Source organism: Larus michahellis, chromosome 13, assembly GCF_964199755.1.
Source record: "Larus michahellis chromosome 13, bLarMic1.1, whole genome shotgun sequence".
NCBI classification, from domain to species: Eukaryota; Metazoa; Chordata; class Aves; order Charadriiformes; family Laridae; genus Larus; species Larus michahellis.
In genome coordinates this window covers 12,488,437-12,515,017 of record NC_133908.1, presented here as the reverse complement: position 1 = coordinate 12,515,017, position 26,581 = coordinate 12,488,437, and the positions used below count along the sequence as shown (strand labels likewise).

At 40.9% G+C, this 26,581-nt stretch overlaps 1 protein-coding gene across 8 annotated transcripts in view; it reads right to left on the bottom strand.

Annotated features, from left to right (window-relative positions):
* Positions 1-8,750: 8,750 nt before the first annotated feature.
* Positions 8,751-26,581, bottom strand: part of MLXIP (MLX interacting protein) — a 54,833-nt gene continuing 37,002 nt past the window's right edge. Inside the window, exons 10-17 of one of the 8 annotated variants that reach the window (XM_074606006.1) lie at positions 24,967-25,088; positions 24,052-24,238; positions 23,116-23,240; positions 21,078-21,176; positions 19,073-19,200; positions 17,864-17,987; positions 14,955-15,084; positions 8,751-14,283 (exon numbers count right to left, since the gene is read on the bottom strand). In XM_074606006.1, the coding sequence (XP_074462107.1) occupies positions 14,162-14,283; positions 14,955-15,084; positions 17,864-17,987; positions 19,073-19,200; positions 21,078-21,176; positions 23,116-23,240; positions 24,052-24,238; positions 24,967-25,088 (1,037 nt within the window). In that variant the 3' untranslated portion in view covers positions 8,751-14,161. The other 7 variants (XM_074606007.1, XR_012589730.1, XR_012589731.1 and 4 more) reach the window with 7 other exon arrangements.

The window sequence follows — 26,581 nt, the reverse complement described above, 5'->3', positions numbered from 1 at the left end:
CACGGCCCAGGGGAAATGTCTGTTCCCATTTCAGGCCCTGGGAATCAGTTCAGCCCAGAGAACTGGAGTCCATACACGCACCAAGCTTTTTATGTTCAAAAACAGACTCTTTCACACAGAAAACAGAACTAATTATTTTGACAACAAGCTGTTGTTCCTTGAATGTTTTCTGTTGACTTGAGACACATTTGTCTCTGAATCGATGACTACCTTTCAGGCACATCGTTTATTGCAGAGATGGCAGCACGAGTGTGTCTATGTCACTGCGTATTCACAAAGGTACGTTCATAGAGGTTTCCTCTGCCTTCCTTTCTGTCCTAAACTATTAGTAGTTCTGCAGGTCCTCTTCTGATCACAGCCTCAAACTTGTAAATCCTAGGAACAATTTTTCTCTGTTTTGGTGAGCGTGAGAATTTTCTGCATTTAGTTACTGGAAACAGAAAATAGCCTCAGGGGATTTAGAGGGAAGGGTGACCGAGATGGGGAGGCGGAATCCTGGACATCCTCTGCTGGGTTATGTGAGGGGGGGTCACACCTTGGGGACAGGGTCTTACAGACATCCAGAAAAAGGATATATATGCATATATATGTTGGCCTGGAGGCCTGACCTGCCTTGCACACAAGCCCCTCATGGCTTTTTCCCTCCCTGCGTTAGCCCACTCTTATATTGTTGACCCTGCAGGAGAAGGTTGCTGGCTTTGGGCACCAATGATGTGCTTGCCTGTTCCAACCATGTTTTTTAAAAAAAAAAAAACAACAACAGAGCTTATGTTTCTAAATCCTACATTTTGGAGAGCCCAAGGATTTAGTTGGGATGGCTAAGCCAAGTGTCCTGAACTCCTAGTCAAATAAACGATACAGGACACCTTCTGTGTCAGTTTGAAACTGCATCTAGATCACAATCAGTGAAGACTCATTTGAACCAACTTTTGATGCAATCTTCCAAAAAAGAAAAAACCCCAAACTATCACCCACAAAAAAAAAAAAATTACCACGGAGGAGCCACTGACGCAAAACTCCACAGTACTTAAATGCAGCTTGGCTGTCCACGTCTACAGCAGTCCAGGCAACAGGCAGCTTGAACACCAACCTCCAGCACGCTTTCGGCCAAGTCAAGCTGCTCTCCAAGCCCGCCATGAAACGTCCAGCAGGTGGGTGCGACTTAACACGTTGTAAGGTTGCGTTGGTTGATGCTCATCGCTAGCTCAGCCACTTAATGTCATACGCTTTAGAAATGTAGCACGCTGCACAAAACCAGGAAGTTTTGCAAAAATGATGCAGAGGCTTGAGACTAATCATTGTATTCTTTCTTTTTTTTTTTCCTTTTGTTCCCCCCTCTTCATTCGAATGCAGAGATCAACAGGTTTGCAATCTTCCTCTTCTGTGCACTGGTTCCTTTGGGCTCCTTGGCACCAACAGCTACCTCAGAAGGAAGCAAAACTACTACAGGACAGAGGCGGAAGCATTTTACTACCCCAATAAAGCCATTAGCATCAGTGATAGAAAGGCAAGCAACAATCTTGTTTAAAAACTACGTAAGTGTACTATTTTACATTTGCTGTGTCTATGTCTGTGGAGAAATTTCTTGAAATATTATAAAATACTAGAAAGACTATCAGAAAAGAAATATTTGGGTTAGAACCTAAAATAGTCTCTGCTCTGTATTCCATACAAGAAGGAAAGCATTTACATTGCATTATTTTAGGGCAGAATTGGAGCAATGTCTAGGACAGCTGGAGAAAGCTTGGGCAACCTTGTCTCAGCTACCTGCTAGCTACGCTCTTCCAGACTAAATTGTTCCTTCTTGGTCTCCTGAGCCATGCTAGGCTTGAAGAAGGCATCTTTTTGAATGGAACTGGTCAGATCATTAGAAACATGGAGAGGATCACCTTGCTCTTCGGTCTGATCCTAGTACTAGAGCAGTCAGGAGTACTTCTGCTGAAAATCCCACTCAGTCCATCCTTTCCTTGGCAATGGCAAAATATGCACTGAACCCAAGACTCAATGCTTCAGACAAATCTCAATTTCTGGGAACGTGTTCCCAAGAGTACCTTGATAAAAATCAATGTAAAAGTTTCCCCTGAATCCATTCTTGAAATCAAAACCATTTCTGCTGAAACAGATGAAAATATGCTCAGGTCAAAGCAAACCTCTTGCATGAGTAAATTTTGCCCATGTGGCAGATTAAAAAAATAAAAAAGAGAGACTTAGAAAAGCTGAAAACAAAGCCAAGCAGGCTATTAAGATAGAAAGTCCTGCCACAGATAGCGTGCAATACCTACTTGATAAAAGGAGCATAGGTGTTTATACGGTTATTGAATAACAACAAAAAATCCCCGAGCATACACAAACTGAAAGACAGGTGTGTATGTGCCTAGACATTCAAACATGAAGCGACTACCAGGAAAGATGTAAACGAAGACATTAATAATTTCTCTCTCCTCTTCCTCCCCTCCAGAACGTGTGTAGCTCTGTAAGGCCCAAAACCGTGCGCTGGTTCACTGCCAACTCCCAAGCCCAAGCCATGGTGAAGAAAATACCCGAATGCCCAGCTTTTGACGCAGATTGCTGCGTTTTCCACATTTTCCACAACATTTTGCAAAACTTGAAAAGCGATATAGAATTAATCTGTGGTAAGAATTTAACTCAGTTTGTCGATGCAAATATCCATCAGCTAAATGTGCCATTGAGTGAACGAGCTGCGCTTTACACCTGCAAGAACGAAGACCTTCCGCAGATGGATCGTAGCCAGGTCCAGAGGATGAAAACGGCAGAAAAGAAGACTTATATCTGGTGGATTCTACAGAAATATGAACAATTTATGAAAAATACAACAAAAAAGTACTCTTCAGCAGAAATATAATATGCCAGGATGAAAATATAACTTTAAGATACTAGAGACTCGGGTAATGTGACCCATCAGTAGTTACGTGATCAGTTTGGTACCAGGAACATTGATAATGTAATTTCTGTTCTACATATTATATCATCTAGTTTAATTTAATATTTAAAGGATGAATGTCTTAAGTTATTGATCCCATTTATTATAAAATTATTTATACTGTTTTATTTGCAACAGCATATAAAAAGGATGGACTGATGTAACTCAGGGTGATTTAGTTAACCAATCGTGACATACATAAGCAAACAGGATAGCATGATTTCAGTAATTTTAATGTTATTTATATTTTTATCTTGCAATTATTTTTTCAAAGAAAAGCTGATTGTCAGTAGACTGATTTTCTACGTCTGTCTTTGCTAGTGAATTGTATTTATGAATTTATGTAATACATCTCTTTTTATAAATTTATTTAAGCAATTATATAGTTTACATATATTTATTCAGATTTTTAACTTTTATATTTTAATGCTGAAAGGGATGAATGATGTATTTGCTACTTAGTAGGTGAATGGTTTTACTCATTTTCTGTCATTATTTTTGGATAAAACCCGGTATTTAATTAAAACAAGATTAAATAAAACTAATATTGCTGGATTATTTTTTTATTATGTTATTCTTTTTTACAATATTTTTGCACTGAAAACTTAGTGTTTTATTAAACAGCAAATTAACTAGTTGTTTCTGGTCCTTACGTTAAAGATATTAGAAACATCACATATTCTCATTTCCCGTCCATTTTGATTCATAGACACGAGGCAGTTTTACTTCTTAAGATACCAACTGGTTTCTCGTTTGGACCTACCAGGGGATAAATTGTTTTCTAATTAGCCCCTTCTTCTGAAGGGTGAATTCTGCATCACAGCTCCAGAGTCTGCTTTGGGTTTCCAAGTTTTCGTTGGTTCATGGCCAGCACCAGCTCTGCTGGAAACATGCTGGATTACCTCCGACGCAAGCACCGCACTCAAACGCGGCTGAGCTAATTATCGCTCCTGGAGCAAAAACACTCAAATGGTCTGGGAGCAATAGGACTTGTCATATACTTGTTTTCTTTTTTTTTTTTTTTTTTAACCAACTCCTCATTATTGTAAGTAATGGTAAGGTTAATAATAATAATAACAATAATACAATTATTTTAGTCTAAATTACCAAAGTTCAAGCCAGCCTAAGCATTAGAATCAGTTCCAAAATTATCTGTAAAAAAATAAAGGTTCCAAAAAATAACATTATTTATCTATATATATAAAAAAAAGTAATTTGAACTGAAACGCCCACTTAAAACACAAGTAAAGGATTGCTCCTCTTTCTGCTGCCATCCCCTGTGTTCATTATTGGTGGTCCATACCAGCACACAGCCCTGTGCAGGCCTGATTTGCTCAGGAGTATTCATATTTGTGCTCTGAATGTCCAGGGAATTGCAGCTGGCTTGAGCCCCCCGCACCCCTGTGGCTCCTTCCCTGCGAGGCTGTGAAAAGCCCAAGGGATGCCGGAGTGAGGGAGTCTGGTACCAGTTCATCTCCTCCACCCTCCTTCCAAATCATCGCAACGCAAATACATCAGTGTCCAACTCACCCTTCTGGTGCAGTGGTTCTTCAAGATGGTGCCATTAGTGCCAATGCAGCTGTAGCTCTTCTTCCTCCCGTTGCTGGAGAACCGTCCCTGTTCTGCCCAGACTTCTCCAGGAAGGGTGGCTTCTTGACATCAACTGAGTCACTGCCCGTCCCCAAAGAGCACTAGTCTGCAGAGGGGTCCTAGAAAAGTATTCTAGTTTCCTAAGAGGAACAGAAGGACCAAGCTCCTTGCTGGAGCCAGGGGAAGAATTCCTCCCAAATGGAACCAATTTCAGACACCACCATGGAGATGTCACATAGTGGTGACAGGCAGAAGGATGCGGGCAGATTGGACCCCGTTACCCTGGTTTCTGATGTAAACACAAGCTTTCTCTCTGTTAGTGCCACACTGGCACACCTTGAATTCAAAGAATGTTTTAATAAACCACCTCTCTGACCCGTGGGAGGTTCGTGCAAACATGGTGAGCCCAAAACTGGGTATTTGCTCATGATGCCTTCTGCATCAGGAAGGCACCTGCCACTCCTGGAAGTCTCAGTGCTAACCCCTGTGAGAAGCAGACATATGCTGGTGGCTGGGGCACTCTCTGAAATTACTCTGCTTAGTTCCAGGTCTAACAAATTTTCCAGGGTCCCAAAAGTGCAATTCCAACCTTATCTCCTTAATTTTTAATAGAGAAAGAAGAATGAATGGAAAAGGATCACTGACTGGGGATGTGCTTATCCCCAAAGCAGAAGCAACATCTGTTGACCTTATCAGGTAGGGTCAGCAAACCACCACAAGCAGGAAGACATTTACATCCTGAGGGCTTAGACATCATCATTTCCAATAGCTGACACAAACCACTTAAACCTTGCTAAACCAGCGGATTACACAGGGCCACTCCCTGCAGTTTCTTGTCTCATGCACACCTTTTCTTCCACCTTCTGAATATGTAAATAGCTAAATGAAAGTGTTTTCCTTGGAAAGGGAAACAGATTTCCTCAAAAGCTCAAACAAGATCTTCAGGTGAGTCAGATGGTCCGTCCCAATTCACGTCATGGGAAGTGCAACCTGAAAAAGAAGAGTTGTTCTTCCCCACAGGGGCACAGCTCACCCACACGGGATGCACGCTTCAAACAGGGAGACACAAGCTTAACGCAAAACTGTGGCAAGCCGCTGTCCTCCTCACATGTACTTGAAAGGGAACGGTGCTTTGCCACAAGCGTTTGGGATGCAGCAAGGCAGAGGCTGGCTGACACCAGAGCATCAGACTGCAAAGGGCTGAGGTCAGGAAGTGATGACCAGCACCTCACTGCGGAGTCAGGATGAGAGTGTCAGTGCATGCCTAGGTGAGCGAGACAGCAACAGCAGATAGCCTGATGCACAAAGGGACACGACTGTATCACTAAAGCACTTCTGACATCTGCATTATGCTCATTTCTGCAAGCTCATACAGCAAACCGCCACTGATGTTGTCTGGCAGAGTTTATTTAGGTTCTGTAAGCAGCCTATGGATGTGTGGCTGCTCAGGTACTGTCCTTTCATCTATCCCGCTACAGTTTCCCTGCCAACCTTGGGTAGACATAGAGGCTGCTTCTTTGAAAAGCTCTTCGCGCTTCTCTGAGAAGATGGGTCAGCTTCAGAAAGGGAGGGACATTAAACAGGTTAGAGTCACACGCCGGATGACTGAGCTTGGACTGCAGAGCAAAGAGATGCGAGAGCCAACACCAGCCCTAATGCAGAGGGGGTTGTGTGGCTTCCTTTGCAAGAGATGCTCAGGACCTCTGCTGCCCATGCCCAAGGCAGAATGCTCAAAAATTCATGCCAAAGCCCACAGGTTCTCAAAAGGTGACTTGAGCATTCACAGAGAAAAAGGCTCAGACAAGTCAGTCCCAAGAGGAGGCGGCTGCCAGCCCCAGACAGAACAGTGCGAGAACATCTACAGATCTGCAGCTCTCCTGGTGCAGGATTGTCAGGGCTAGAAAAATCCTCCTCAGGGCTGTAAATGGAGGGGATACACCTGCGCCACACAGTGCATCTCTGCTGTGAGATAACGAGGTGGTCACCAGCAAAGCTTTCTTGACAAGCAGTTCCCCATTTATCCTGACTGAAAACAACACTGTTGGCTTTCAAGGCCCATGAGGAATTTCCAGTTGAGATGGAGGAGTCACCCACGGGCTTTGTAAGTGTCAAAAGAGCAGGCAGCAGGAGCATTTAAGGACACGATGAGTTTAATCTTTTGTGGGTTTGTTTCCATTTTGTGATGGAAAGGTGTTGGGGTTTGCGATACACACACCTTGTTCTGAGACAGGAAGATGTTAAACATCGCTCTGGGTGACACCAGTGACTGTTCCGTGTTTGCACACAGGGAACTTCCCCAACTCCCAGCTGTTCATTGTTTGCCCACCCCCTGGTGATGCACATGCTCAGGAGGAGAAAGTCCTTAGGGATGAGACAGGCATAGAAGAGCTCCTGAGGGTAAATACAGCTTAAAAAAAATAATAATAAAAATCTAGTGAGCTTTCCATTCTTTCACACGCAAACAGAGCCCTAAGTGCCAATTCCCTTCAACAGCAGTGATGTCATTTGGTGTAATTTCCATAGAACAAATGTAGGCCTACTTTTGGCACTGTTAAAGGATTAGCAGAATCAGCCACAAAAATAAGCTATTTCAATAACTATCTTTTGGCATATCAGCTACAGTCATACCAGCCTCACTGAAATCACCACAAAATCAGTATTAAAGAAACAGTTCTGTCCAGCCACAGCTTCCTCGTGAGAAATTCGATAGCATCATCGCATTAACATTGGCATTTCTATGCTTCGTCAAGAGCAAACTGAGGCTGAGGTGTTAGTTTATCACTGTTTAAATAGCACTGTTCCTCCAAGAAAGGTTTGATAGCATCGCTGCTGTAACACTGGCATTTATGTGCTTGGTCAAGAGTGAAGTCAGATTGCAGTGTTGGTTTATCGCTGTTTAAATAGCAGTAAAGAATCACTGCCTTCTGCCAAAATGCTTTATGTGACATTAAGATAGAGATATTAAAAAAACTAAAGGCAAACAGAGTAAGAAAACTGTTATACCTTCTCCTGGAACCACAGGCCTGACTCATCAGAAGTTCTCATAAGCTGTATTAAGTCAAAGCCACCAATCACAAGGATGAGATTAACCAGCATCAGCTCTTGCGCAATGATTTTAAAATAAAATCTCTCTTTTCACTCATCTATTACCTTTCAGTTCAACTAGAGTCTCAGTCACCCAATGCTGCTTCCATGAGGCAAGAAAATCCAATATACCAATGAGGTGATTGGCAACTGAAGCCCAGAGAGCTGAAGTGTCCTACCAGGGAAAAACAAAAATCAGTCATTAAAGAAAAACACTATTTGTTCCATTTTTTAAATGGACTTAAGCAGCTCAGTGCCTAACACTGCCATCAATTCCATGGGAATACCATGTTGTCCAACCTTAGTGCTGCTCTGTGAGGTCCACTGTCCAGGCAGTATGTCAGCCAAGTGCCCCAAATCCAAGTCTGCAAGGAAATAAGACCATCAGGGCTCAAGGCATTGGTGCAGCCCCTACAGGCTTAAGAATTTTACCTTTCTTGGAGAAATAATAGGTCTACCTTTGAATTACTAGCCTGTTAGAAGTAGGTGTAAAAATAAATAGATGTTTGCTTAGTTTCGTGAAAAGAGGTCCCTCTCACTAGTCCTATCACCTTAGGAATACATTTGGAAAATTATGTTATGCAAAATGTGAAAGTTATGGTTACCTAGGGTGAAGAAACATGTACTTTCTGTAGACGCTTGGACTTGTGGAGATGGTACTTTAGCCCACCTGTTCATTCCCAATCTCTAACCTGCTTCAGTGAAGGGGAGCAGAGTTGAAAACAGAGGGTAATTTTCAATTTTTGCTAATCTGGCTAACGCTTACTCGGGTGAGACAGGGAACAACCCAGCACAGAGCAAATACAGCCTGGCAGCCAATGCGTGAGAAAAGGAAATAACTCGTAGACTCAGAGTGAGTTGATTCTTTCAGTTAAAAGGGCTCAAGAGGCACCAAGTTTCTTAAAAGAGAGTCCAAGCTTCAGAAGCTCAACAGCAGGTACAAGACTTGCAATGGGAAAGCCAAACACACCGATCCCAAAGGGGTGCCTTCGGCATTGCTAATAGCGAAATGAGCCCTTGTCGCCTTTCAGAGTGGCAAAAAGGATGGCAGGTGCTGGTCCTGGTCTAGGAACAATTCCTCTTAGCATTTCCCCCCATCCAGTTAGAAAATAAAGGCATTACAACCCAGTTTCTTCCAAAAAATAACCTTTATTGTTTTGGTTGTAAATATAAAAAATGCATTGCACAATTTAACAGACCTACTGAAAAGTGCTACATATCAACAGCACAACAGAAGTTGTGTCATGCAACAGAACAGGAAACCTAGGCAAAGCAAGAGCACAACCTGAAGTCCTCATACCTCCAAGCTTTTTTTTTTTCCTTTTTTTTTTTTAACAAGAATGAACTCCACTTAAAACACATTTAAATACAAGGTTAGAAGAAGAAAAACAGCAATTTATTCACTGTATTGTTAATTAAAAGGCTTGCTCCTAACATTGATATCTTTTGATTCAAAACCTTATTCATGTTGTAAAAATTCAGATATAAAAGCAGTTCAGACCGTGGCTAGAAAGTCATTCTACTGTTGTATATCTAATATGTGTTTCTTTGTAACTGAATCAAGTTTTACAGCTCAATCTACAATTCGGTACTACCACTTCTGCTCTAACGCAGTAAATGAGCATAAAATCCAACCAAGAATGAAAGAAAAGGAAACCTGATGCCTTAACTGATGTTGTGGGAACAATATTGGGTTCCTGTAAAAGAAAACACCCCAAAACAAATGATCTCCTCTGAAACTCAAGCGTATAAACTGAGGAGCAGTAGGAAAACTCCTGTTGTCTCACCTAATCAAAAAACCTCCAAAAAGTCACCAATAGTTGTCCATAGCCTTCGAGACTGAGACGACTGAATCCCTAAAGCACCTAAACCAGGTATCCTCAGCCTTTTGATTTGGGGTGTTTTTTTGCCATGCAATAAAGGTGGAAAGAAACCAAAAAAGAAAGGATGGAAGAAAGGAAAAGGTCAAATAGTTAACAACACATTCTATTTGCAACAGTATCTTCTAGTTGGTAACATCAAGGCAAGAATTACTCCAGAAACAACGAAAGTGAAATAACATTCACATATTTTGTACTACTAGAACATTACCTTACTGAATGTTTCCGCAGCGAGCTTTGCTCTCCTGATCTCAAACTACTCTGCAGGAGTTTTGTGTTTTAAAAGCAAACAAAAAAAAAATTTACCTGCCTCTCTCAGCTCACGAGAGAGGAACACATGCATACACACACACACACATACTCTCAAGGGAATGTACAAAATTCCTGAAGATACAAAGTAAAGGGATGTTATTTTCTAATGCGATTTGACAGCCCTTTGTCTTTTCGAGCCATTCCATATTTAGAGATTTAAGCATTTTCATATTTACTGGGTTTCTGTCAAACTTCTGGTACGACAGTAAAGTACGTGTGTGCGTATGTGCCTGTGTACATGGGAGGGGAGGACGGTGAAGTCCACAGGAAAGACGCAATTTTTTCCATACATACACACAATTTTTCACAACCTCAGTTTCAAAGGGACACAGTAATGTCATTCAGATAAAATCCTCTTAAAACCCAGGGAAGCCCCACTTTGTCAATTCACTGAATTTTCCACATAGCACTGTAAGGGAAGAATGTACAACTTCAGATAAATCAAATGCATACAGGACACCAAGATCTAAGGCACAGATGGAAACATTCTAGTAAGTCTCCATTCAAGGAAGCCTTCCCAAGGGGTCTAGAAAAGCATGGAAGAATATGCCCATCAGGTCAAATGGTATTAATTAAGAATCCTTTGGTTTTGTGCAGAAATCAGACTGCCAAGATGAAGCATACGCTTGTCTCTGTTCCTACTGCTCATTAATTCGTTCAATTCTAGTTTGCTCCTGCACTTTCACCACTTATTCCTCTTGCTAACAGGGAGCATCAAATAAGCCTAATAACTACATCAGACAATGCAAAAGTTCTCCAGAACTTGTGTTTGGGGTGGGAGCCATCTACAATGTATTGATTAAGAGAACTCAAGGTCAGGAAGAGCCACTAGACAATCTCAGTTTGACTTTGTGCATATCACAGGCCATAAATATTTGATCCAGCCACTCCCTTATTGAGTGAAATACGTTGGATTTGACTGAATATGACTTGTATTCAATTATATGGGGATTCTTTAAAAGTTTAGCACCAATTCCTTGAAGACAGCAGTGCATCATCTGTGATTCTGTGCAGAGTACAGGCACCATGTGTTTTGCTTGCTTAAGTATACTTTGGTGACACTGAGGAAACTGGACCGCTTAAATTAGGGGAGAAAGCATTACCAAACTTTTTTTTTCTTTAAAGAAATACAGTATTTAGACTCCTCAATGGGTAAGACAGATAGACAAAGGAGTTAAAATATAAACCGAAGTGGAAAACTATGCAGGAATTAATACATATGTGGTCAATCTTTTTTCATACTGATCCTCAGTACTTCTACTGTGCAGATGTGAGACATGATACAGCTTTTTCCTCCTGTGTTTCCAAATGAAGTGAAATCACACATCTCAAAAGGTTGACTGATAAAATAATTCTGATTTGCAACAATAGGGTGAGAAAATACACTGAATCACTGCTTCAAAGAGCAGCCACATCATTTCTGATAACTGCACTACGTGGAAAGTATCTTTTCACTTTTCCTTCCCTCCCTCCTACACTCTTGTCTAAGTAAGCAATCTTTAATTTTTTTCTCTTTATTATGTTAAGATTTGCAGTCTTTTAATAGTGCCATGAGCTTGCTTCTTCATCACAAGTTATAAGCACTTTCCCCCCAGTCATAACCAGTTCACGGTGCAATGAGCATGATATTTTTTCCATCAACATCCGGCTACAAACTGCTAATGGGCAAAATTTTAACAGCTCTGTCACACTAGCCCTTCCTGTTCCTTTAAGGTCCCTTTCAGTTTCCAATCCATTCAGTGAGATCTGAGATGTTAGGATTTAAGCTTAGAAGTTGCCAGACTTCCCTGGGCTTTCAAGTATGCTTGCAGTGCACTTTGCTTGTTGAGACAAAATGCTAACGTCATTGATACTAGTAATGGTAAAAATCAAGCACAATCACTGCCTGACAAGCAGGAGACCACACCGCAGTGGAGGCATTACAGGATCTGTTCGTCTGAAAAGTACAGCAAAAACACAAGTGGGTCTGTTCTTGCACAATTTGCCTACTGATTTCTTTCTAGAAAACCGGATACATATTTTTAACATGCAAATATGCATGTAGATATCTATGCATCTCAATGAGATAGCCCTGTAAAGAAAACTTGAGGGATGCTCCCCAGCTAATCACAGTGTTAAATGACTTTACTGGAATCAAGTTCACAATCCATGATAAAAATGGGAGGATTTAAAGCACTGATTTAAAAAGGAATTTACACTTACTCGACACTTTTTATCCAGATGCATTCTGAAGAATATTGCTCAGTTGATTACAACATTATGTACGAAAGACCTAGGTACAGTTTCCCCCCCAGAAAATCTACGCACTATTTAATTACTACGACAACCTTTATACACTATTTCAACAAACCATTCCTTAGCTGAGGCCTGGATTTTTGTTGGTTCTACCACAGGAACACAGGTTTTCACACGTGCACAAACTTCAAATGATGTATCAGATCTACTGGGGAGAAAAAAAAAAAAAAAGAAAAAAAAAGAGCATCTCCTCGTTTGTCTGCACAGCTACAGAAAGGCATTTTGGTATGATGGCAGATCATGCCATTTTGTCTTCCCTTTCGGCTCCTTTGCCCCCCCAACAGTCCCCTTCAGCCCCCAATTCTTCAACTCACAGTATCTCTGCTCAGGGAGAGGGCCCTGGGTTAACCTTTCATGCTTTCTTCTTGCTGCAGTCCTGCTCACACATAAGCAAACTCTGCAATGAAAGCTATTAGCTGCAAAATCTCAGGACAAAGAAGAAAGAAAATTCTGCCCGTGCTTAGTCCTTCTCCTCAGGCCTATTGTTTCTTTTTAAGCTTTGTCCCATCAAGTAGAGAGGACTGGGGGCAACACTGAGAAAAATGACATCCCCCGAAGGAGAACCTACTGACCCCATTTCAGCTTCTGCAACGCCCAAATATTTTAGCTGCTCATTTTAGCACTGTAACAGTCTGCTGATCGCCTCCAGGCAGCCTGCTTTGGAAACTGGAAGAAAACGTCTCAGAGGAGGTACAAGGGAAACGTTACCCACAGTTTGCATAGCTCTTAAGAATCAGAATCGAGTAATGAGTGGAATTACAAGGGTCACAGGATCATTCCAGACTATGAACAATCAGCTGGAATGAATATCCCAGTGCTGTCTCAGGATGGACAGATCATCACTGGTGTAACGAGACCAAGTTCATCTGCAGCAGAGGACAGTACTTGCTAAGACTGTCACAGGAAAATGTTATGCAGTATTTGGGGTTTTAAACATATTTTCATATGTTTTATATTATCATTTATAATTCATGTTGAAGATAACCTTCCCATACAGACCAAATTTAGCTAAGTCCTTCAGGTTTTTCAGATAGAAGGCAAAAAGAACAAGCAAAAAAGACAAAGAAGCAAAGAACTGACTACAAGTCCATGTGGCTTGATATAGTTACTGAGATAACAAAAAACTCAATTTCTTAACATTACAAACTCAATTCTTCTCTCTGAAGCAGCACTACATTTATCTATGGATGTGTTTTTATACGCACACATTTTATGAGGAAGGCAGCTGAACTCTGCAGAGCACAAGAAAACAGTTCATAGATTAAATGGGTATGAAATTGATGTATCTATCCTAACTACAGAATCTATGCAATCTAAAACTGCTTTCTTGCACTTACTGCACAGTCTGCTACTCACTTGCAATAGCTGTATCAGGAAAAATAATAAAAACCAGCTACTTTATTTGCTAGAAAATAAAGCATGTCTTGAAACTGATCATATGCAATGATACACTCATTAAAATAAAAATACAAAAAACACAGCCTGAGATTTTAATTCTAGTATTTTTGCCACGAGTTGACATCGTTGACGGATTTTTGTTCTCCTTTGGTTTTTAATATGATCCTGTTTAACAATTTTCACTATTCAAGTAAAACAAATGGAACTGAATACCAGAAAACAAAATAAAAAGCACATTTTGTTTCATGAAATCGAAAGTATATTTCCCCTTTAAGAGAACATTCCTTGGTGTACAAGATTTACACTTCAGAGAACTTAGTACTTGAAGCTGTTTCATAGAAATATGTTTGTTGCATATAGATGCATGCTGCATTGATGGAGATATATTGCTGCCTGCAGGACTCAAACCTGCTAAATTTACCTGAGCTCGGTGTTTTCTCACTTAATGGAGTACAGCACAGCACTGAAGAGGAATCAAAACGTTACGACAACGTTGCGTCATACTTCCACGTATTCTGAAGGCAGAGCCAGATGCCCTGAACAACGTCTCGGGTGATGGAGAGAATTCTTTCTAAAGTGCACCAACTGAAAGGAGACTCGCCAGGCTGCCGGCCTGGCAGGTTCTCCACCCCTTGTATAAGCAACTCATTGTCTTTGGTTGTTAGGTTTCGCCAGCTGTTTTGTTCATCTTGATAACTGCCTCCGCCGCTTGCTCTGGCAGACACGATGGATCCGACAGAATTGAGGTGGTTGTACTTAGATGCCGGAGGGTGTTCAGCACCACTATAAAAAAAGTCAGAAAAATAATCAAAAAAAGCCATTAGTCTGACGGCAAACAGATCCATACAGGATAGCGTGCAAGTACTGCACAGCTGTTACGCATGACAGAATTAGGGAAATACTTCTGCAAAACATGCAGCCTCCACACATAGCCACAGCAATCAACAGAGATGTGCAAGAACTGTGCCCAAGGAACAAAGAACGGAGATCTATGACTTTTAAAAAAAGCCCACCTATTTCTTCTACAAAAGAGTACCACTTTGCAATTAAAACTGTAAATGTAAACGCTTGCTGAATTGCAAGGGGGAAAGGACCAAGCAATAATGCCTAAACAGAAGATCGTTCCAAAGCCGAATACAAATCTCAGCAAGTCTTCTTCCGTAATGAGTTAAATCACACTGCCAAACTTACTCCCATTAGAGTGGAGTATTTGAAATCTAAATGCAGCCTAAAATTGTTTGAATTCTGCTATCTATATTCAGCAATTTGTTAAGCACGCAACCGAGCATCTTCACAGTCAAAAGAGGCTCTTATTTTTCCACTGAGATAATAAAAAGGAAATCATATTCAGCATCATGTGCTTGCTTTGTCATCATCTGACTTTCAAGAAATGGTATTATATATTGTTTCACTTCCTACAATCCGGAATAACTGATGGATAGAAATTCACTTACTTGGCCTCAGAACAGGAAGAGAACAGTGCTGATCCAACCAGGCCATTGCAGTTTGATTCAGATCCTTAAAGCTTGTTGTGGAAACCATCCCATTGAAGGACTCAAACAATGGCTTAATAATAATGCTGAACTGAAAATCATCAAACGTTAAGGGAGACAACAAAGGAGGAGTTCAAAACATTCAACGGGAAAGGCTACTACAGTTCAGTCTGCAGAGAAAACAATGGACTTCAACTACTAGAGGGATTGCAACATTTCAAAAAAATTTTTTTGAAATCTGTAACACAAAGGAAAAAACTGAATATCATTTCCTAGTGATGCTCATTATGTTTTGCAAAATTCCTGTACAACTCACCTGATCTCCTACAAACCAACTGCACGCTGTAGCACTGTTGCAAGCACATGAGTATCTGAAACTTCCACATACATGTAATTCGTTCAATTTCTTCGTTGCCACCTTTTTCATGTAACAATGATGCTTTCATAGCAAAAGGATATAGAAGCTTCAGTGTAATCACACCACCGATGCATCCAAGGCGGGGTACCTGGATGAGTCTTGCCTGGCAATAGTGAGTCCAGCACAGCCCAACAGTGCAAGTATTCAGCCAATTTCTCAGGCAGATTTTTCAGCAAACACTCAAGTTTTCTGCTACTGCAGCTAAACAAAGACCCCAAATTACATAAGCATATTCTTAGAGATCATCAATGGTGTGGGGCAAGGATTCCCACACCAAGGGCCAGACTTGCTGATCTGCATCTATGTGGACCAGAACAGTAGCAAGCCAAGGACTATCAGGTGTTCCTTTTGGCGCTCTATCATCACAGCTTGGAAGGATGGGCCTGGAGTCGGCAATAACCTTCCTGGCAGAAAAGGAGCAGACAGAATTCTTAGCCTGTAGTGTATTAAAATGTACAGAGCACCACCACAAGCCTCAGTCGGCCTCAGCTTCCAGGCTTTCAGATGAGCTTTCCTGGAACGGGCACTCAAAACAGCTTGTCAAAACAACACTGCCATGATACTTCACCAAGTAGACTCCAGCTTACAGGTACATTTACTTCAGAAGCTGGTTGGATGATAAAACTCAACTGAAGGCTCAGAATCTGTGGTTTTACCATGTTAATCCAGATGGGATTTTCTGACTACAGTCAACAGTATGTGAAAATGCAGCCCAAACCAATCTCAGCATTGTCACGCACCCCCATCTTTCTCACCGTGGCTGACAATCAAGATAGGTCTAACAACTACCTGGAATACTCAAGGAGATTTGCATGCCCTTTTACTGAGTGACTGGAAGAACAACATGGGTATTATTCTACCAGTATTCTAATATTCAAGAGTATTCTATTCTTGGGTTATCTCTAGTAACCCAAGACCAAATTACTCATTTCCCTCCTATATGCAAGAGAAACTATGGTATTTTGATATTTGTAATGAAACTGCCCTTCTATCTCTTACAGTCATTTCATAAGGAGGAGATTTTTTTATTATTAGAACTCACCCCTGGCCTTTGTCAGCTTTTACTGCAAGGGATTCTGAAATACGTCAGCATGTGTTAAGGATTCAATCCAGCTGTTAGAACAACTGTTCCATCACAGTTACATTCTGACTTGTAAAGAGAATTTTAGGAACATTCCTTCGCCTATCAGTCTTCTCTTTCACCAACTACAAAAGCCTTTGTCTTTCCCCAAATACTACAAAACGCAGCTACCTAAAATTGCACCTTCATCTCCAATAACCTCTGCCACTTTCTAGAAGTGTCTCACTTCCAAATTCTGGAGCTATTTAACATCTTGGAGCAACATAAAATAAACACACTATGCAGTCACAAAACATGTGGGGGATTGTCTTTAAATAACCGTTTTCGTTGTTATATTAAAGACCTCTATTTTTGTAATTCACTTGAAATTGTTCCAGAGTTAATAGTGCTGTAGAATCCAGAGGTTCTACAGTTGCACCAGTTCTAAGTTATCAGAGGCTGCGTGAGATCTTGCTAAGAACTGTTTCCTAAAAGGATGCTAAAAGGGAGAGTGTCTTTCTAGGGCCAACATGAACCAGGAAACACCAAAGAAAGCTTTTTCACATATCAAAGTATTAAAAATGCTGTACTCCATGCATGCACAAGCATGAACATATATACTCCTATTAGCTAGGCAGAGGGAACTAACCAGCACAGAACACAGACACAGAAAACATAAAGTGCAAATAAATAGCTCTATGAATATATTAAGTTTAATGGGAAAAAGGAAGGTTAGCACTACTGCTCGCTGCTAATCACTAATATCCCTGAACTGATTCAAGCTAATGTTTGATCCAAACCAGTTAAGTCTATACAGCAGAGCACAAATGCAGCTAACTTGGTTTCATTTTGTTTGTGCCTTTCTACCTCCCGCACTATCATTCGCTTACAAGCATGGCTGCTGGCATTGAAGAAGCAGAGAAACTAAGTTGATTCAGTGTTGTAACAAATGACACACAGAAAGCTAAAAGAAAGAGAAAGAAAAAGAGAAATGTTCAAGTTTTTAAAACTGCCATTACAACAGCTTCAGTAATTGTTTGCAATATTTTTTTCCTGAAATCTTTCTTATCCTTGGTTCAGTTTTTCCTAAAGAGCTACAGTTACAGAAGCACTCCATTAAACATTTCTTGCAGTGTAATAACCCACCGAGAAAACCCTGCCTTTGTATTGCATTTTACTTTCAAGTTAGCTCCCATACTTTAAGTTGAACAAGTTCTGCCTCACGGCAGCCTGTAAGGCAAGGATTAACATCCCCATACAGATGTGAATGAAAACTGAGGACATATGTTATTTAAATAACTTGGCTTAAAGTCACAGCATCAGAACCCAGTTTTTGGCTCTAGTTATATTAGTACTAAACCACCAGTTCAGCAGGTTAATATAAAAGGATACAATCCAAAACTTCCAGTTTTGCAGGGTCCTGCTTCTCACATACTCATCAAACATCCTCTTCATGTTGTCAAATCTTTGCCGTGTTACGGGAACCCCGGTAGCAGGGAGCTGCTGTTGACAAGAACTGAAAAGATGTTTTTCTGAGGTCAGAATCCCCACCAGAAAGGGCACAGTTCTATTCCATACTAAATTACAGCAAGAGAAAATTGTGTATCCCCAGTATCCCTGACCGAGGTGGCTTCCCAGTGCATGACCACGCTCCCCCCACCCCCGCCCCAAATGTAATTGTTATAGCCAGGAATACATACTGTTTTCACATCAATTTTGTCTATATTCATGCAGCAAAGCAATTTCTCAAGCTCCTACACGTTTCTTACTACAAGCAACAAAACTGAAAACAAAGTGTAACATACAACAAAGTAGGTTTTGGCATCTAATTAGAAAATGGCACCTTAGGAGTCAAGGAAAAATTTACAGTTACTCCTGAGCAATGTTACAGAAGAAAACGTTATGGAGATTCTTAAGAAACAGATCAATTTAAAATAAAACCAAACAGATGTCATCATACTTTTAAAGAAAAATAAAAAGATTTTGATTTGCTGATAAGTCTAACGTAATGCCTAAGCCTAACACTTCTGTAGATGGAAGAAAAACCACTGGGGTTCTCCACGTGTTTTGCAATAGTACATGACTATCATAAACCCACAGAGGAAACTGAGGCACCAGGAAGGTGAAGTGACTTCTCAGAGTTATATCCAGTCAGTGGCAAGCTCCTTGATTCCAAGTCCTTTGTCTTATATACTCAACCATATTTTCCTATAAAAATTGACTGTGTTTGGAAAGAAAACTGCAGCAAAGCCATCATGAAGAGTAAGAACGTTCGATCACCCAGTGAGCACAGCTTTAAAAAGAACATTGTCACTGGCTTCTTCTAGGAATTATTCTCACTGACCTGATGCATCTTTTCTGATGCTGCCACTGTTGTGCATTCATGCTCAGAGCTTGCTGAAAATCCACTCGGGTTTGTTACCAATGCCCATCCCACAGCAATTCTGCCTTTTTTTTTTTTTTGGAAGTTGGTAGCAACTCTACTTCTGTTCAATACCCATCTGTTGTTTGGCATGACATCTGAGGCAAACATCCCCTGTTGTTAGCCAAAGCAACATTCAAGATGCTCTGCTTCATTACAGAAATTTCCCCAAATCTCACATGATGGCAGCGTTTAGCTCCTCGATTTCTTCCCGAAGGCGCCTGGTTTCCTCTTGCATCTGTGTTCTTTCCTGCTGTAGTTTAGCGATATATTCTACTGTTTTCTGGAGCGTGATTGCATGGCTGATCTAGACCAAACACAAACATAGAGCTCACTTTCTGGAATAAAGCTAGACAGATGAAGAGTTTGCCCCTAACCTGCTCTAACACCCAGAAAAACAGTTCAGCGCCCTTTCTTAAGTTGCCTTCACCGTGTGCAAAAGCACACAGACAAGCAGACCAAAGCAGTTAAGAGAATACTAAGCTCTTCATTTCTCTGTGTCGTGTTTGCACACTAGTCCAGGGAAATGCGGTTGCAGTGGTCGTTTTCTTCCACAAATTACGTTTTTGCTACTTTGTTGAAAGAAGTATTTCAATAACTTAAAAAGTTTTATTTCATCACCTCTCCTCTTAAAAATATTTACAATTCTTACTTAATTATTGAAGGATGTGCCACATCTGCTGATAGATTTGTAGTGCTGTTAGAAGTATCATTTTGAAGTTGACAATATAGATTATTTGGCTTGGGAAACCTGAAGTTATTAAACAGAAGGTAACACGATCTTGCTATCACCAAAGGAGACAGAAACAATGTCACACATCTTTTTGAAAACACTCTTCAGTATTGAGGAACAAATTAAAAATCTATACTTGAGGAATAAAATAATCAGACATTTTACTAAAGCTGAGTTTTCAAACTGATTACCTTTCAAATAGGCTATTCAAATCAGGAAGTGATCAGGAAGTGACTTATGGCCTATATTTATAAAACTATAAAAATTATATAAACAAATCAAAATGTGGCACAATAAGCTTTCACATTTTCCATGTTTCAAAAGGTATTTAAAGGACATTTAGAATTCTGTTGTGCAGACAAGTCTGTGCTTCAATTATTTTGTTTTTAATTTAGTGAACTACGTTAACTAGTACAGCCAGAATACATTCTTAATTTGGACAAAGCCACTTGATGATGATAAGTCAGTTAGGATTTTTTTTTCTCTGTAAATCTATGCACAAAAGGCAGGTGACAGGGGAAAAAAAAAAAGCCCTGAGAATATTTGCAAGGCTGTGGGCACAGGGTCAAATTCTTAAAGGCAGCTGGGTGATATGAGGCATAAAGAGTCCCAGAGGGATTTCCAAAATTGCCTGAACTGGCCAGGCTTCTGACTCCTCCTGGGAGGTAGAGATCTCATTGGTGTAAGAAGTTTTAGAAATTTCACCGGACTTTTTTGTTCTTTGTTTGCCTCACTGACATGTTTCAACAGCATGTGAGGCACACAAGGTTGCTCTGCCATGCTCTCAGCTGACCAAACGCAGCACAGCTGTAATTAGCATGGCATGAAGCCTAAGCTAACAAGCTGTGTTCATAGGTGGGTACATCAGCTTACGCCAAACGTCAAGGTATGTTAAGCCAGGCCCAGCATCGTACCAACAGCATCTACCTGGCTTCTGGCTGGCTCAGGGTTTGGGCAGAATAAGCTTACAATACTGGCTGGACCACAGCTTTTCAAGTCCAGCTGTGGGGACCAGAAGCCACCCAGAATGGATATAAAAAGCCAGTATGTCAGAAGAAAGGTGACAAAGCAGTAAGTGCAAAGTCATCTCATGCTGCAAACATAACAAAAGTCTTCATTACGGGGGTCCCAAGAGCAAGGATTGCAACGATCAGTTTTCCTTCCTTCCCTATTGGCTTTAAAGCTGCAGCATCTCATCAGACAAGACTCGTTCAATGTTTGAAGCTGCATCAGAAGAGCAATGTCTAAGATGAAGTGCTTCCACATACTCTTTTGACTCTAAGCCATGGATTTATCATCGTTCCCTTTCAAAGTCCCTCAGTTCACATATCTTCACTGACAGAGTGGCATTCCCCATCAACAGTGAAGAGATTAAATTTATTAACAAGTCTTTTTAGAATGGCTCTTTCTTATATTCCACATCGAACTGTTAGTGCTGCCAAGTTACTTACCGACTTGGAGTTAGCTGAAACCAAGCTGATCAGAGTACTGAAACCAATCTTGATATTAAACCTTCGTTTTTGTTCTGAAATATGCCTCATTCTTCGATTCTGCATAAATAAAATTAGCTCAGTCTATGCAGTTCTCCTTTAACATTCTACTGCTATGACTATTTCAGCTATTCAAATTCACCATGTAATTTTTGTTGAATTATGGCATTCATAGTCTTCCCAGTCAAAGCCATATGACTATAATTTTGCAAACAATTACTTAAGTTATTAAAAAGAAGTGTCCAGTGTATTAAATTCAATTCCAAACCTTGTAGGTTTTCTTCTTAAAGTAAAAATTCCTACTTGAAACTGTTATACTATTTCCTCTTCTGAAGCGAAATCCAATTTTTGAGGCATATAATTAGTTAGGATCTTGTTGAAGCCTTTAAGTTTAAAACAGTACGTATCATTTATTCCTAATACATACACCATGTCTACTGATGTAACAGGCAGTCCGACAAAAATAAAAAAAGAGAAAAGGATGCACAACTCTTGCCTACCCTGAGGATAAAGGCTTTGTCAGGAATTAGCATTTTAACTTGTAGCATTAAAAGTTGTTTCCACCAAAATTCTTGGAAGAAAATAAGGAATGTGCACTTTAAGAATGCATTCTCAGCAGAGCTAGGCTTTCTGGCAGTAGCTCACCATCACCCCATTTTATAATGGAGGAAAACAATGTAATAAAGCATTGAAGTGGCTGCTCAAAACCACAGAAAATGCAGGTTCATGAGCAGAACTGAGATTTCCAGTGCCCTCTATGCTTTGCCAAACTGAAAAAACAACGTTACCCAGCAATACAGAACTGTTTAGTCTTAACTAAAAATGCAGAGGAACAAAAGAACGTACAACTAGAGACTGGCAAACATCACTGTTTCACTCTTGTCTTACAAAGGAGTTACTTAGAGTACACATCCAAAACGATTCCTGACAGAGCAGGTGAGTTTAAATGGCTATAAAGCCTATCTTGTTCCAATTCCCTTACTTTTAAGAACATTCCTCCACCTAGTGGCCACTTTCCCACCATCCACCAGTCCTAATAATTTCTTCCTTTAACTTGAACAGGCTGCAACTACTGACGGTGAGCATCTATGCCAAGCAAAGAACTGCAAAATTTTACGAGTAATTTGCAGCATACTCAAATAGCGGCAGTTCTGATTCTCCTGTGCAACAGAGCTAGAACTGAGTGCAATCACAGGCTGCAAGTGTTTACACTTACCTTTCTGCCCTGGGAGTAACCAAGCTGACACCAACTCATAGGGTATACAAAGACAGAAAAGCCAAAAAGAGGATGGCACTTGCAAATTGTTAAGTTACACTCCCTTTCACAACAGAATGAATGAGACAGAGTTGATTTTCCTGCATTGGCTGGTTTTTTTGCGGAGAAGCTCCTCATACCATCACAGAAAGTGTTCTGACAAGGTCAGCTTGTGTGTGAGGTACAGCCAGCTTTCAGATGCTATCTCTAGACCGCCGAGTTCTTACCCCAATAATTCTCGAAGTGTTTTACAGCTGTAACTTGTAGAGTCTGTGGAGCTGCTTCTCTGTGGAGCAGCATAGCATCACTGGAGACATGTAAGTAACTCAGCAGGTCAAGAACTCCCCCTCCAGCGATGGCCAGAGCCCTGCAGACCTGAAGATCCCCAACAGAACAATGGCAAAAAGCCACGGTTTAGAAAACTAAGCCTGAAACCTTTGATCAAGTAAACTGAGACCTGTCGTAACACTCCTGTGAGCTGCAGCAGGAACTGCTGTCATGACCTCAAGGACCTGCAGCGGTACAGTTAAGCCTGGCCCCTCTGGTGATACAACCCTAAGGAGCAGAGCAGGTTATTAAAGTCTAACATTTTAAATTGAACAGAAAGCAGTGAAAGCTAAGCCTAAGGCACAAATACTCCATTCCTGAAGCACAACTTACTCTCTAGTCCATGCTCAGACATCAGGGCAGAAAAGTAGCTACAAAGGTGAAGGAGAAAAGCACCTCAAAGGAAAGGACACACACCTTAAATGCAGCCACATTAGGGTCAGTGGTAGGTTTTCCTGAGCAGCTGTTCTGGGGAGACTGTGGACTGGGGCTCTGCTCAGAGGTGCAGGGGGAAGCTTGGCCTGAATTCTGACAGTCTCGGCCTTCATAAAAGGAAGAAAGACAAGTCACATTAACAAACAGCTTTCTGTAGCAAATGTAACTGCTGAGAAGTTCCTATTCAGAACTGAACTGAAGTGCAGTTGGCAACCAAATTATACTCATTGATGCAACAACCACATGCTAGAAAATGTCAAGATTGCTGGGAAAGCTTAGTATTTCATGGCACAAGGCTAATACATCCCAAATAACAATACGTAATAACACTCCTTTCACATACACGCGCGTTTCAGCAAAGGCATGTTGAAAGCAGCGGCTGCAACTCCATCATCCTGCTAGACTCCCCCATTCGAGGCTCTAATGGCCTGGGGCATGATGGTAACACTTACAAGCCATTCACCGGCAAAACCAGCATAAGTCTCTAAAACCAGCCCAGATACCGCTCTATCAACACGCATGCAAAAGGAGTCTTTGCACTTACCTACTGTTAACAAGGACTGTGTCTTAGATCCTCCAATCGAAATTATAGTTACGATACTGAACAACAAACCTATTCAGCAGTTTCTGCACAGATGCCTTTCAAACAGGTTTAATTTTTTGGTGACTATGACAGTACGCACTTTTAGAAAGGAGCCGCTTACACAGAATTGCAGTTTGTGGGAACACTGCACAGTAGTTTAAGAGAAAAATTGCAAATGACGGGATGCAACCGAAGCTGCAGGGCAGAAGGGCCTAAAAAGCTCTTCCTTTAAAAATTATCCAGGGATCCTCAATGCCCATTTACAGCCTGCCTAACCAACGGAAACACACTTACATGTGCAGGGGAGAGAGAACGCTTACAGCTTTCTAACTTACTAGGTGTAGGTGAGGGAACTTGTGAACTGCTACAGTGGGAAGGGGTTTGCTCTCCTTTCACCAACACATCCTTGACTACACTAGGAGAGAAGAGATGTGAGACTGTGGACTGGGTTTGTTGACTACTTGGTGCTCGCTGTGCTGGACCAACCAGAATGTTACTACGGAACTCCGTCACCCCGGGAGCCTGGGAACAGCATAGAAATAGCACAGAGAAAAACAGAGAGAAACAAAAAGAGAGCAGGAAGGAGGGGATGGGGGCAGAGGGAGAGAAGGGATGAGAGAAAGGAGAAAGGCGGGGAGAGAGAGAAAAAGAAAGAGAGAGATTTGTTACCTTGCCTTTCACTAAAAGTCACAAATCAATACATGATTAACAATCTGATGACATGAAACAAGGGCCAATAAATAAGGAATTGGCAGGCACTGAAGTCAGACTTCTGGCAGGAGACCAGCATCCTTTCATAACTTAAAGCAGTATTACAACACATCAACCGCATAATATACTAAAATCTATTTCCATCTTCCTGCATACAACATATTGAGAAACCCACTCATATACTCAAGGCGTGCCTTCCCGTATGTAAGTGGAAAGGTGAGTATCCTGGGTTCCTTCTAGCTTCTGCACAATTAAGAAAAAGCACAAACCATCCCCATTCGTAGTACTGTGTATACATGCCTCTTTGTAATCTTACTGTTGTGTGAGACAGTCTGTGCAGACTAGATAGTGCTTCCAGGCCCATACAGTAGCTAAATTAAAAATAAGCAAACATAATGCTGAATGCAAACACGCATATGCTGGGTAACAGGTAAGATTTAGTGAGATTTAGTTACTCTCCTGAGCACATTATGGCTCAAACTACTTGCAAATAACAGGCCTAGAAAACAAATATATACATATTTTTTTCTTCTCCTTACTCTGACAATTCCAGCTGGTGCAATTGCAACATTAGACTGAGACGTGGCTGGCGTCAAAATCCCCTCTCTTTTTAAAGGTGCTGGAGTTACAATCACAGCTCTGGACTGTCCCTGAAAGGCAGCTGAAGAACACAATTAAGTTAGAATAGTTAATGAGACAAAAAAAAAAGCTGGAGATTATTTTGTATGAAATAACTTGTAATTGAACAGGGGAATGGATTAATAGGCACCTATTTGGAACTATTTAATTGTAATACAAAGTGCCACCAGTTTTCTGATAATCTCAATCCCATGAATCCAGTACAAACGACTCTCACACACCAGTTACTTCGAGGCTTTTAGCATCACTGTCACTGTTTCAAGGTGAATTTACAGAGGTACTTAGTAAAACAGGGAGGTGCAAAGTGTCTTCATTCTATCAGAGCTGGGTTTGACAGGAGAATCGTCTTCACCTCTCACATCCATACTTCTTGGATCTCAGGCTTGCTCCGCTGATCCAGAAAGGGTCAATGACAGAAACCAACTAAAGGATGCATATTCAATACTTCATGTGTCCTTGTATATTCATTAAATTCTCTTCCTAACCACTTCACTCTACTAGTTTCTCTCACTATCTGGTTTTACAGATGCTTTACATAACACACAAGCACAAGACACAAATGTGACTGGGAATCAGCACCAGAATTCCAGAAAATAGGCTAAAGAACTGGAAGTTCTGCAGTGTTAGACAGCTAGAGATAATTGTGAATAGCAGCAATTGTCTCCACGGAGAAAGTTATAAAAAAATTCTCAAAAAATGTCTGTACTGGAAGCTTGCCCCCATGATGGGAATCAGGATCCTTGCTCTGAGGCTTTTTTCACCACTATAGTATTCAAGTCTAACATAAATTTGTTAAGGTCTCAATTTAACCAATGCAGATGTACAGTTATTGACACGGCATTAATGCTGACATTGTTGCCCAGACTTTAGAGAGAACATGACTAACCATCGTATATTGTAACCAAGAGAAGAATCATACAAAGACACAGCTTCTGTATGCTTTTTGAGAAAACTGAACCAAACTTGCTCAGTTTCATTCTAGCCTGTATTGGCTTCAGCTCTCCTAATAAAGTCATGATGTATGAAAAGTGTCACAATAGCTCAGTCACATGCAACCTACCCCTCTGCAGTTCAGCATCAGGATACTGAAGGACACACACAGCAGAACGGGGAGACAGTGCAGGATATATAATGTTCTCCGTGACTAACAACTGTGGTTTGAATCAACTAAAGTTTCTGCATAGTCTTTGTTAGAAAGGCCTGTGGACTGCATAAACCTTGTGTCAGCCCTTGCGTGGGTCTATCTGGCAGACAGCACTGTCACTCTGATACAGGGAGTTCATTCTTTGTCTGAGCATTCCCACACATGAAGCTGGAATCACAACCCTTCCACTGTTCAATAATGTTCAGAGGGACTTATGACATCTCTATTGAGCTAAAGAGCCTATTCTTACCAGTGCATCAAGGCTGCTGCACAAACTTGGTATTTCTGGCTTCCACATTTGGGTAACTGTAACAATCAGTACATATTTAGATGCCCCATTATGTTTTCCATGTTTCTATCCTACACATCTA